Genomic DNA, 12,500 nt, shown 5'->3' on the forward strand with positions numbered 1-12,500 from the left:
TGTAGAGTCTTTGATGTCCAGATCATTTATCCTTTGATATGAGTCGAGCTGAGCAGGAGGTGTTAAAAGGTCAAACTCAAGGCAACACATAATGGCTTGATGGTAACATCTATTGTGCTGAATGTTAGACTTCATAGGCTCACTGAAAGTATGTGAGCCACCATGAAGTGATCATGAGTACAACAAATTTAAAACATTTTGTCTTTGATATCCTTAAGCAGGGAGTTTTCAGACACATTGCCCTATAACTGTGTCTAAACTGCATGAACCATGTTCACTTTAAAAGGAAACAGTGTCTGTAAGATATAAAGAAAATAATCAAGAATGTAGATATAAATAAGGCAATGTTATGCTATTGCAAGGATGCTTGCATTGCTGCAGTTCATTCAGATCTGAGAAGTGTGTGCAGAGCATGGGATGTATTGTAGTATATGAATGTTTGGATTTCTATGGGTGTTGGTGGTGGATCACCTCCCCCTATAGACCAGCTGCTGATCGTGGGGCCTCTTTTTTTGGTTTGCCTTTTGTAATGAGATACCCCCTGGGTCTGTTGGCTGTCTCATCATGAATATGAGCAAAGATTTCTGCATTCTCTGTCCTCATTAGTGGGGCACAGACACCCCTAGCACATATTCTGATGCACAGCATCTTCCCATTGGCTCTGGGATTCCTGGTGCCCCTCCCCTTTTAAAGGGAATCAGTCCATATTAATGAGGCAGGCTCCTCTGTGTTTCCTACATCTGCTTGTGGTATTGTGGCGCTTTGGAGCAGGAGGGAGGGCTGTAGGCCAGTCAGCAGTAGCAAGAGTAGGAGGAGGAGGAGACTGCAGCCATGTCAGTTTGCTGTGAGCTGGACGCTGTGTGAAAACCAGCCATGGCCATGTCGCTGAGTGCCGATGATGAGGACTACGACTCAGACTCCGAGCAGGTTAGCACACTAAACCCCCTGCAGGGAAGCATAGCAAAGATGCCAGAGGAATGATTGTGTCAGACAGAGTGCTGTGCAGCATCACAGAGCAGTGAGGAAATGGATCTACCTGAAGATAAAGCCACAGATTTTAGTGTACTTCCATGCTCGTTCGTTGCTTCTTTTTTGGGGCTTTTGTTGCAAGGTCTTAGTAATGGGTTTTTGTGTGCACGCTTGTACATCTGGATGTGATTGAGAATGCATTGTTTACATACAACATCAGCATAGGTATTGGTAGTTTAAAAGGAGAGCTTATAGAATGAGCAAAGGAATGGGATGTCACATAATGAAGATGAGTCCTTTATGGTACAGTTGTCAAAGCATCTGATACATTATACAGTAAATAATGTTTGGCAGGAATATAACACAGTTTTAGTTTGTAATGAGAAATCACTTCACATTTGTGAAACTGTTCTGTATTAATGCTATGCTCATGTCGTCATATTTATAGTTAAAAAGCGTGATGTCTTCATATTTATAGTTAAAAAGCGTGATTTATACTCCAGAAAATACGGTATGTGCTGAATTATTATTATTATTTATCTATTTATTTTTTAATTAGTTTGAGAAACACTGTCACTTTTACTCAGAAAAATCATGCATATAATTATAATTAATAATAACTATTATATAATAAACTCCTATTATAATAATAAATGTCAGTAATCAAAAGTACACTAAAAAAGTACTCTACACAAAAATCCCAAATGAAAGAAAAAGGGTGTGACTTATATTCCGGTGCGACTTAACGCTTATATGCTTTTGTCCTCATCAACAGCCGTTGTTTGGCGGGTGCGACATATAGTCTGGTGTGACTTACACTCGGAAAAATATGGTACTCACCTTTTAACCACACCCCTTCCATTAGCTCTGTGGCCAAAACAGCAAATGAATAAGCCAGTTTCATTCTTGTAAGTGACATTCAACAGCTTTCCATGTCAGATGACATGGAACCGAGATGCTTTAAATTTAATTTGGTGACATATTCTGAACATCAGGTGCAAACTGAGTGCTAACATAAGAAACAAACATGAGCTTACTAAATTAGGAATTTTCTCATTAATCCACAAAAGCCTGTGAGATAATTTGACTAAAAACACCCATGTTGTATTATTTTAGCATCTGCAAGTGAACAAAAAAAAGCTTGTTGTTGGTGATATTTATCAGTCCGTAGTTTAGATTTTTATTATTTTATTTTCTGCAAGATTCAGCCTAAAGATTGAAATACACTTTGCTACAGTTTTTTTTCCTCTCTCAACATGCTGTTGGGAAAGTGTAGTGACACGGACCCACAACAGGGGGCGTAAATGAACGGACAATGAAAGAGTCGAATATGAACACTTTACTGTTGTGAAAGAGCACAACCAAAACACAGAGGATTACAGAATTTATGCAAACAGTCAATCCACAAAGGTGACGTGTGGGCAGGCTCGAGGATAGAAGACGTCTGTCCTGAGAAGAACCGGAACCACACGATTTCCTCCGCCACCGAACCTGGAGAATACTGGAGCCGCCAAGTCCCGAGTCCCCAGGTGGCCACCGTCTCCGAATGTCGGATCTGGTACTGCTGGCGAGGAGCAAAAACAGTAAGATGTGGGTGCGTGCACACCCAGTAACAGCAATGGTGGGAATACCACCTCCACCTCTAATCCAGAAAACTGGCACGTGCAGTAGTAATGAGTACTTATCAACAGTTTGGCGTGGGGAGCGAAGACGTCAGCTCTCCACGTATCACAAACTCAGCCTCCAGCTGCGAGCACTCACAGAACTGACTGCAAACAATACAGAAGCAAACACTGTCTGAAAAGACAAAAACAACGGCTGAGATAGTTACCTTCACAGGTAGATGATATCTCGGCAACGAGGTGGAGATGACGTCCGGTTTTTATGGAGTGGAATGATGAAGTGAAGATGGGTGACAGCTGTCATGAGATAATGAGTGACAGCTGTCACCCCCGGCTGTGTCCTGGCAGCCCGCACTTCAGGCAGGGCGCCCTCTGGTGGTGGGCCAGCAGTACCTCCTCTTCTGGCGGCCCACACAACACATGCCTTGCCTCAAATACACATTGGACTAATTAAGTAATAGGAAAGTCAGCTTTACAACAACTTTTACAAGTCTCTATAGTCAGACTAATGTCATAAAATAGTTTGGTCTGTGTGTTTAAAAATGCAGTCAGTTGTCTGATTTTGTTCCTTTTTGGCTGTTGATTGACAGTTTGTCAGCAGTTTATTTTATAAAGTATGATTTGTTTCTTCAGCCTGTGCTTTCTTAGCACTGTCTTGAATATGTTGGGTTCATGTTTAGTTTATGCTCTATAATTAATTCCTGCTGTGCTCCTCAGATGTTTTTGGTTTCTCCATTGCATGAGCTCAGAGGAGCCAAGAAATTACTGGCTGGTGAACGGTCCCATGTACTGTCTTGATTATACCGCTACTGCTGACCACTGGCTTTTTCTAATTGAATTTGAAGATGTTTTTACTGCAGATATATCTAACAGTGATCAGCTGCTAAAATCAATGCTTTTTGAAACTGAGGGTAGGAATTGAGGCTGTTGTTAACCACTTCTGTTATGTTATTGAGTGTCTCTGGGATATTTGCTTTGATGATCATCCATTTATCAGGCAGCAGGGGTTGGGAGTGGATTTCAGAGACAATATGGACAGCTTTCTGAAATCAATCTCCGTGTATTGTATTTGACCTGCACCTGTACTTTAGAATACACATGTAAGCAATTACAGTACACTACTGTGTACATAGGCCATGTTTGATCACGTGGTGTTTAAAGTGAACTGATAAAATCAGTTTGACTTTGATGCTGATCTGATGTCAAGTGTTTGCAGGACCTGGGTAAAGCTGGCTTACAGAGCAGGATACTTTTCTTTTGCTGTGAAATAAGACCACATACCACATAGTATGTGGTCTCATTTCACCACTCTTCTGGATCAGCCATTCTGTCTTTAATCCTGATAAATACCGTCAGTCCACTGCAGACTGTACCATTCTTAATCCTGTTAGACGTATCTGGATGTAAATGTCAGTTTATCTTGTGGCTGTCGTTAGAATAAAATACTGTAATATGCCCAAGGCTGAGCCTGCTGTCTTTTTCAGTTTGAGTGTCTTATTACAGTTCTTATTGGTTACAAGTCTGTGTGTCATAGACTGCTCTGTTAGGGAATGGGATGTGGCTGTTGCTATGCTGATGCAAGGAAAATTCTGCACTGCCGATGTAACTAAAGAAATTAGATCTTCCTGTCCAGGAACTGCACACGTTTGCTTTCCTTCATATTTTCGACTTTTATCATATCATTTCTCACATGGCATGGATTGGCAATATTGTGTAATTTTCCTGTTATAGATGCAAACTGAGGGATGATCATCACAAAACAGCAGTAATGGAGATCAAAGCCATCTCCATTACCCTGTTCGATTTAATAGCGCATGTTTAATGCGTTCTGTTGTAAATCAGCCCTGCACTCTCTTTACACAGAATAATGGCTCCTTGTGATCCATGTGTGAAGTGTAGCCATAAGTGCAGCTTCTCTTTGAAGTAGAACCATGCAAGCAAGTCAAAAGCTAAATTTGGAAGATGCCTCAAGGGACGCATCTTGATGTGTTTGTTTTCTCCTATGTTGTGTGCTTTCACAGCCTTGCACAGTGCGTGCGTGCTTATGCACAGCATGTTTTAATCACATTTGTGTTTCTCTTTATACATGGTAAATACGTGTATATGTGGTTACAGGTGCTGTTTCTTCTAGTTATATGACACAGGATCTATTAATGCAAATGTAGGAATAATGAGAAAGGTAAAAGGCAACTTTAACTGTGGCCACTGTAAAAGACTACAGTTGAATTTGCATATAGTTGTAAACAGGCAACATTGGGGCACAGTAAGTGTTGAGTCAAATCAGATTTTGGTTCTGTTTAGTGCTCTACAATGTATGTTTACATGTGACATTTATGATTTTCTTCACTCAACATCACTGCCCACTGAGGTGATTGGTTGGAACAAAAACATTTCAGCCTGACTTCATAAAAACAAACAAACCCCCCCCCCCCCCCCCCAAAAAAAATTAACAACAACTTCTGATTACTTTTTTCAAATAGGCTGAGGTGGTGGCCAAGCAGTTAAGGTTCCTTGTTCAAGGCACCCCTGTCCATTCTCCATGTAATGTTGAGCTGCGTCAGGAACGGGATCCGGTGTAAAACTTGTGCCAAATCAACATCCACCTTGGGTCTGCTCCAGCGATCCCAAGTGAAACACGGGGGAAGCTGAACGGACTAACTTTTATTACATTTTAAAAATAATGACCAATGTGTTGGGGCAATATGAAACTTCATTAAAAATTTAAAATAAAAGATGTTTTTGTTTATTTTTAGTGATCTTTCACAGACCACCTACAGTATCTGGCCTACCAGGTGGTCCACACTTTGGGAGTCACAACTCTGCAGTTTCCCATATACCTCAACATTTCAAAAATAAAAATTCTAAAGTAGTATAGTGTAATTCTGCTTGTGTTGCCATTTCAAAGTTAGTTTATATATGTATTCCTAGTGCCTTGTAGTGTTGCTACATTACAAGTTGTTTTTTTTTTTTTTTTTGCAGTATGCTGTTTTTTTGCCCTGTGCAGCGCTTGTGCCGCGAGGCGGAGCATATAGCATCCGGGTTGTCCTTCCGTCTATCCGGCCGCAATTTGTTCGCCACAACGTAGCTTCGCACCTATTGCTCGCAGAAACTTCATATTTGGTGGGTACATGCCTTGGGGGAGTACTTTGCATGGGTTTGAAGGCCAGTGACCTTGACCTACTTTTGAAGGTCACCAATGGTCACAAATGTCATATCCTTTGCCGCAATGTAGATCGGCACCTTTTGCTCACAGAAACTTCATATTTGGTGGGTATTTGCCTTGGAGGAGTACTTCGCATGGGTTCAAAGGCCGGGGACCTTGACCTACTTTTCAAGGTCACCAATGGTCACAACTATCAAATCCTTCGCCACAAGTTTGCTCGGCACCCATTGCTCACAGAAACTTCATATTTGGTTGGGTACATGCTTTGGAGAAGTACTTCGCATGGGTTTGAAGGCCGGTGACCTTGACTTACTTTCCATGGTCACAACTGACAAATCCTTTGCCGCAACGTAGCTCAGCACCTATTGCTCACAGAAACTTCATATTTGATGGGTACATGCCTTGGAGGAATACTTCGCAATGGTTTGAAGGTCGGTGGCCTTGACCTACTTTTCAAAGTCACCAGTGGTCACAACTGTCAAATCCTTTAAAAAAAAATACCAATAGTTGCATTTGTTCAAAGGCTTCCGACTTTTTATGGTCACTGCTGGCCACATCCTCTAAATGAATATAATGTCAATCTTCAATTTTTCCACTGTGTATCCCAGTTTACATCAAATACATGAGGGTTCAACCAAATACCTACCCCACACATGTACATATTACTGCACTTTACATGGAAAATAGTATTGTATGTGGGGCATTTCGTGACGAATGTATTATTCTACTACTCTTTTTACTACTTATGTTTTGTACATGGTTTCCCTCCTCTGATAATTTTGCTTGTTAGAAGGCTTTTTAGGGACTTTGTCCTTGTCTAAATTCAGAGTTGCAACATAGAAGGTGTTTCTATGAAGCCTTCTGGTGCACAGTAATGATTTTTGGGTTATTTGCTATTATATAAAGATGCTGTTGGCGTAAAAAAGATGCAGACTTTGCTCTCTACCTTAGATGTAATTGACAGGAATTTCCTTGCTCCATTGTGTAAGTATTTCTTGAATTATTGCATTATTTACTTGACAGTGTGTCCTCTTTATTTTTTTAGCCACGGCATCCCAACCGGCCCAAACCTAAAATGGCAGCATCTCCTGCATCAACAGTCAAGCTGTCAGCTAGTCGTGGAACATCTGGAGCCAGGAGGAGGAGGACACGCTGTCGGAAGTGCGAAGCATGCCTGCGGACAGAATGTGGAGAGTGTCACTTTTGCAAAGACATGAAGAAGTTTGGTGGACCAGGCCGTATGAAACAATCATGCATTATGAGGCAGTGCATTGCAGTAAGTTGACTGGTCATAATTCATTTCACACTGTTGTTTAGTGTTGTCAGTTATATGTGGTTGATGGTTATATTTTACTTCTGAATGCCTCAAAACTGAGTGCAATTCTCATCAGCAGCTTGAAGAAGCACATTTTTTAAGAAAAGTGCTGGCTGTATGAAACTATTTTGAACAAGGGTTTTATTGGGGGTTTTGTATTTTTTTTTTGGGGGTAGGCCATTAGTGAATGCTAGGGTGTTGCTCAATGCGTTTCCTAGGCTGTTACTATGTGTTTGCTGTGATACTCTAACAAGGCTGGTTGTTCTGGTGCTCAATATTGTTTACACATAATGTCCATGTGGTTGCAAGGTGCTTGCTCATGCAGATGTTCTCAACTCTGGTTCTCCATCTGTCCATGCTCAGCCTATACTTGATTGGCTAAGCCTGGTGTCAACCAGTGCTTGACCAGCTGAACTAATTAGTTGCAGGTGGAGGAGGGAATATTGGAAAATGTACAGATCAGTGTCCCCTGAGGACCAGTATTGAGAACCACTGCCTTAATTTCTTCCAGACAGTTGTTTAGGTGGGTTGTTGCTAGTGTGTTTAAGGTGGTTGCTGGGGTGATTGAAATTGTGTACTGGAAAATATTTGTGGTATTTCTGATTAGTCAGTTTGCAAAAATGTGCACACAGGTTTCGCAGTATAATATTTTTCTTACAATATATCTAACACAAATACAGTATATCTCACAATGTCTGAATTAGTCATGTTTTTAATACCTAATATTAAGTCAGTAATATAACAATCAGTAATGAAACAACAGTAAAATACTTTCTGAAACAATGATTTAATACGCTAAGCAATATTAAACCAAACCACTGCAGGATGAATGTAAGATTAAAACTGTAGAACGATGTTTTCTGGGAATGTCTGTATTTTTACTATCATTTTGTAGACCGGAGTTAATTTTGCTGTGAAAATGAGAGGGGTGTCTTATACTGTATTTACTATGCTACAGTTATTCAAATGGATGCACTATGTGTAGTTTCACTTCAAAATAAAATGTTAAAATTGATTTTCTCTGATGCTCCCTGCACCAGGTGATTAGGACATAAATCAGCAGTTAATCAGCAGCTGTTTCTATAACACTCCTCCCTTCTGAGAAGAGCAGTGCCACAAACCTTTTATTTTATTTCCTTTAATTTAGAAACGATGCAAAGGAACATTTTTGTCATTTTATGTTGTAAGCTTGTATTGCATCAGTCGTACTTCGTAATTTGTACTGTCTTTGTAGTAATCTCATACTGTCGGTAATGCTGATACAAACAGGAGTGTTTCCAGAATGTTCACTACATTGTGGTTACAGACAGAGACTGGATTTGAGTGGCTTTGAATAATTCAGCACCACGGAGAGAGAAAGAGAGAGACTCGAAATCTGTCAGTGTGCACACCTGTTCAATACTTTTCATATTTCAAAACACATTCACAAAATTAGGTGGAACTGCTGCTCCAGTAAATTGCAGGAGTTGTTTTTTTCCCAATGAACATCCTCATTTGATGATGCAACCGTATTTTCTATTTGATTTATGTTTTATTTTCTTCTTCAGCCTGTCCTGCCCCATACAGCAGTGTGTCTTGTCTGTGGAGAAGCAGGGAAGGAGGACACAGTAGAGGATGAAGAAGAGAAGTTCAACCTTATGCTCATGGAGTGCTCCATCTGCAATGAGATTGTTCATCCTAACTGTCTTAAAGTAAACAACTAAATAGTGATAGATTTTGTTTTTGCAGAGAATCTAACATTTCTTAGTATCTTTTTTAGAAAATTTCCTGTCATAGTTGAACAATCTATTTGGTCCTTTGTTCAGGTGAAAGATTCAACTGGGGTAGTCAATGATGAATTGCCAAACTGCTGGGAGTGCCCAAAGTGCAACCACGCTGGAAAAACAGGGAAAGTAAGCATCTGCTTGGACGTTATTCTGTATGCAGTTTGTGTAAAACTTGAAAAGATTCAACAGTTCAGCATTTCTCAGAATCTAATAATCAGAGGAATAAAGTTGTGTTTTCTTTTTCTAACCTTTTGGCCTCAAAGCAAAAAAGAGGGCCAGGTTTTAAATATGCGTCAAACCTTCCTGGCTCACTTTTAAAAGAACCACGGTTAAACCGGGAAGCAAAAGAAGAGCCCGAGCCACCTTTAATGACAACGGCAACTGTTACCGCTTTGAGCGCCACATCGGCTGTGAAGAGAAAAGTCGAACGCGAGGAGAACCCTAAGAGAAAAGATGAAGAGCCTCCAAAGAAACGCCTCCCTTTGCTGTCTCTAGATGGCGCACCACGACCAAGAGTAGAGGACAACCCACTGAGGAAAAAGAGGAAGCTTTTTGACACCAGTGATGAACCTGTCATTGTTAAAAAGAAGGTAAGCCCATTAGCAAATTTACTGACAACAGTGGATACACAAAAACTACTTTAAAGTACTGTATCGATCATTTTTGAACTCAAAATGTAGAAATATCATGCATGATAATTTACTTATTTTCTGTCTGTGTTTCCTATTTTTCCTGAAGTTCCTATGCTTAAGGCTGAGCACCACTTCCCCCCCCCAGCCCACAAGTGCACAAACACAAGCTTGCAGCCCCGTATGCATGCACATTCCAACAGAATAAAATGGTTTATTTATTTATTGTGGCAGAAGTTAATAGATGTATAATTTTAACCATAGTTTGCTTCCCCTTTGGCTCATCCAAAGAGGGAAAAAAGTTTTTAATTAATTTTGGTTGTCCAGTAAATGTGTTAATGAGTGGGGTGAACATAGACATTTCTAATTTTGATACTCAGAACAACCAAAACCTCTATCTCTGCTAAGGGGTGGGGAGTGGATGACTTGGCCCCCACGTTTTGAATCAAGATTCTACACAATCAAACCAAAAAGGAAAATGTAAAAATACTTTATTGGAAATTGAAATCTCTTTGGCAAACCTCTATAGCAGCACTGACAAAATGCCTTATGGAACGTCAGTTTCAACTGAGATAAAAGATAAAATAAATACCTCAGGAACAAAGATTGTTTCAGGTATTAGCAAGCTGAATTTAATATTGTGAGTGAATGAACTTAAGCTAATGCCACCAGAAAGCTTAGGAAGCCATGTTTTTATTATCTTAAGTTTTTGTTTTGGTTTGAAAATTGATTTGCAGTAATGCATCATGCTTTTAATTTTTGGGCCAAAACATCAGAATGACTGCAGTGTGGAAAAAAAAAAAAAAAAAATCCAAGCATTCCATTGTGTTTATGACAAATGAAGCTGTGGTTGCCAGAATAATTTTGTAAATAAATATATAAATAAATACAGTAAAATAAAACTAAATATCTACAGAAATTACTGTGAAGTCATGAAACCATTGTAATTTATAAAACAAACAAAAAATTAAACAAAAGTGAAATTTGGTAGGCTTGAACTATGGATATTCTGTCTGAGAAACAAGTACATGGGCTACCATGCATCAGGAAAGTATTCACAGCGCTTCACTTTTTCCACATTTTGTTATTTTACAGCTTTATTCCCAAATGTAGTAAATTAATTTCCCCCCTCAAAATTCTACTCGCAACACGCCACAGTGACAACATGAAAAAGATTTTTTTTTTTTTCGCAAATTTATTAAAAATAAAAAACTAAGAAATCACATGTACATAAATATTCACTCCCTTTGCTCAGTACTTTGTTGATGCACCTTTGGCAGCAATTACAGCCTCAAGTCTTGCTGAATATGATGGCACAAGCTTGATGGCACCTTTCTTTGGGCAGTTTTGCCCATTCCTCTTTGCAGCGCCTCTCAAGCTCCATCAGGTTGGATGGCGAGCATTGGTGCACAGCCATTTTCAGATCTCTCCAGAGATGTTCAATTGGATTCAGGTCTGGACTCTGGCTGGTCCATTCAAGGACATTCACAGAGTTGTCCTGAAACCACTCCTTTGATATCTTGGCTGTGTGCTTCAGGTCATTGTCCTGCTGAAAGATGAACCGTTGCCCCAGTCTGAGGTCAAGAGTGCTCTGGAGCAGGTTTTCATCCAGGATGTGTCTGTACATTGCTGCATTCATCTTTCCCTAAATCCTGACTAGTCTCCCAGTTCCTGCTGCTGAAAAATATCCCCACAGCATGATGCTGCCACCACCATGCTTCACTACAGGGATGGTGCCTGGTTTCCTCCAAACATGACGCCTGGCATTCAAACCAAAGAGTTCAATCTTTGTTTCATCAGACCAGAGAATTTTGTTTCTCATGGTCTGAGAGTCCTTCAGGTAACTTGTGGCAAACTCCAGGTGGGCTGCCATGTGCCTTTTACTAAGGAGTGACTGGCCACTCTACCATATAAGCCTGAGTGGTAGATTGCTGCAGAGATGGTTGTCCTTCTGGAAGGTTGTCCTCTCTCCACAGAGGAATGCTGGAGCTCTGACAGAGTGACCATCGGGTTCTTGGTCACCTCCCTGACTAAGGCCCTTCTCCCCTGATCACTCAGTTTAGATGAGCGGCCAGCTCTAGGAAGAGTCCTGGTGGATCCGAACGTCTTCCATTTACGGATGATGGAGGCCACTGTGCTCATTGGGACCTTCAAAGCAGCAGAAATGTTTCTGTACCCTTCCCCAGATTTGTGTCTCGTGACAATCTTGTCTCAAGAGGTCTACAGACAATTCCTTTGGCTTCATGCTTGGTGTGTGCTCTGACATGCACTGTCAACTGTGGGACCTTATACGTAGACAGGTGTGTGCCTTTCCAAATCATGTCCAATCAATTGAATTTACCCCAGGTGGACTCCACTTAAGCTGTAGAAACATCTCAAGGATGATCAGTAGAAACAGGTTTCAGCTAAGCTCAATTTTGAATGGCAAAGGCTGTGATGTGATTTATTTTCTTTTTTTTCTTGTTTGATAAATTTGTAAAAACCTCAAAAAAATTTTTTTTTACATTGTCATTATGGGGTATTGTGTATAGAAGTTTGAGGAAAAATTAATTTCCTCCTTGGAATAAGGCTGTAACGTAACAAAATGTGGAAAAAGTGAAGCGCTGTGAATACTTTGCGGGAGCACAGTACTTGTGCCACCATGCTGTCACATGGTGAGAATTGTGAAGATGTAATGGACAAGAATCCATTTTGTCATATTGCTCTATATGTACCTAATCAATTCAAAACTGACATAATGTTTTGAGATCTCTACATATTATAGTTTGCGCAAATACAGTAGAAATGTGTTAATATGGCACTATGATATGCAATTAATTAGATTTTCAGAGTAGTTCCTTGTGTACAGCAGCACAGTGGTGATTGTCTCCCAAGCGAAATATCCCAGGTGCAAGGCTGCCAGAGGCCTGTTTACCTCATACAGCTGGGGTTGTGTTTGAAAAACAGATCAACATACAGTATGGATTCCATGACAAACCCCCTTCTGCGGTCAAGAGCAAATGAGATTAAATGTACGATAACTAATGCCTACATTTA

At 40.3% G+C, this 12,500-nt stretch overlaps 1 protein-coding gene across 3 annotated transcripts in view; it reads left to right on the plus strand.

Annotated features, from left to right (window-relative positions):
* Nucleotides 1-12,500, plus strand: part of LOC117529326 (lysine-specific demethylase 2B) — a 50,884-nt gene that overhangs the window by 23,193 nt on the left and 15,191 nt on the right. For 2 of the 3 annotated variants that reach the window (XM_034192076.1, XM_034192075.1), the window contains exons 13-16: nt 6,800-7,030; nt 8,617-8,760; nt 8,875-8,961; nt 9,090-9,425. In XM_034192076.1, coding sequence (XP_034047967.1) covers nt 6,800-7,030; nt 8,617-8,760; nt 8,875-8,961; nt 9,090-9,425 — 798 coding nt within the window. The remainder of the gene's footprint in view (nt 1-6,799; nt 7,031-8,616; nt 8,761-8,874; nt 8,962-9,089; nt 9,426-12,500) is intronic. The other variant, XM_034192077.1, reaches the window with a different exon arrangement.

Source organism: Thalassophryne amazonica, chromosome 17 (assembly GCF_902500255.1).
Source record: "Thalassophryne amazonica chromosome 17, fThaAma1.1, whole genome shotgun sequence".
NCBI classification, from domain to species: Eukaryota; Metazoa; Chordata; class Actinopteri; order Batrachoidiformes; family Batrachoididae; genus Thalassophryne; species Thalassophryne amazonica.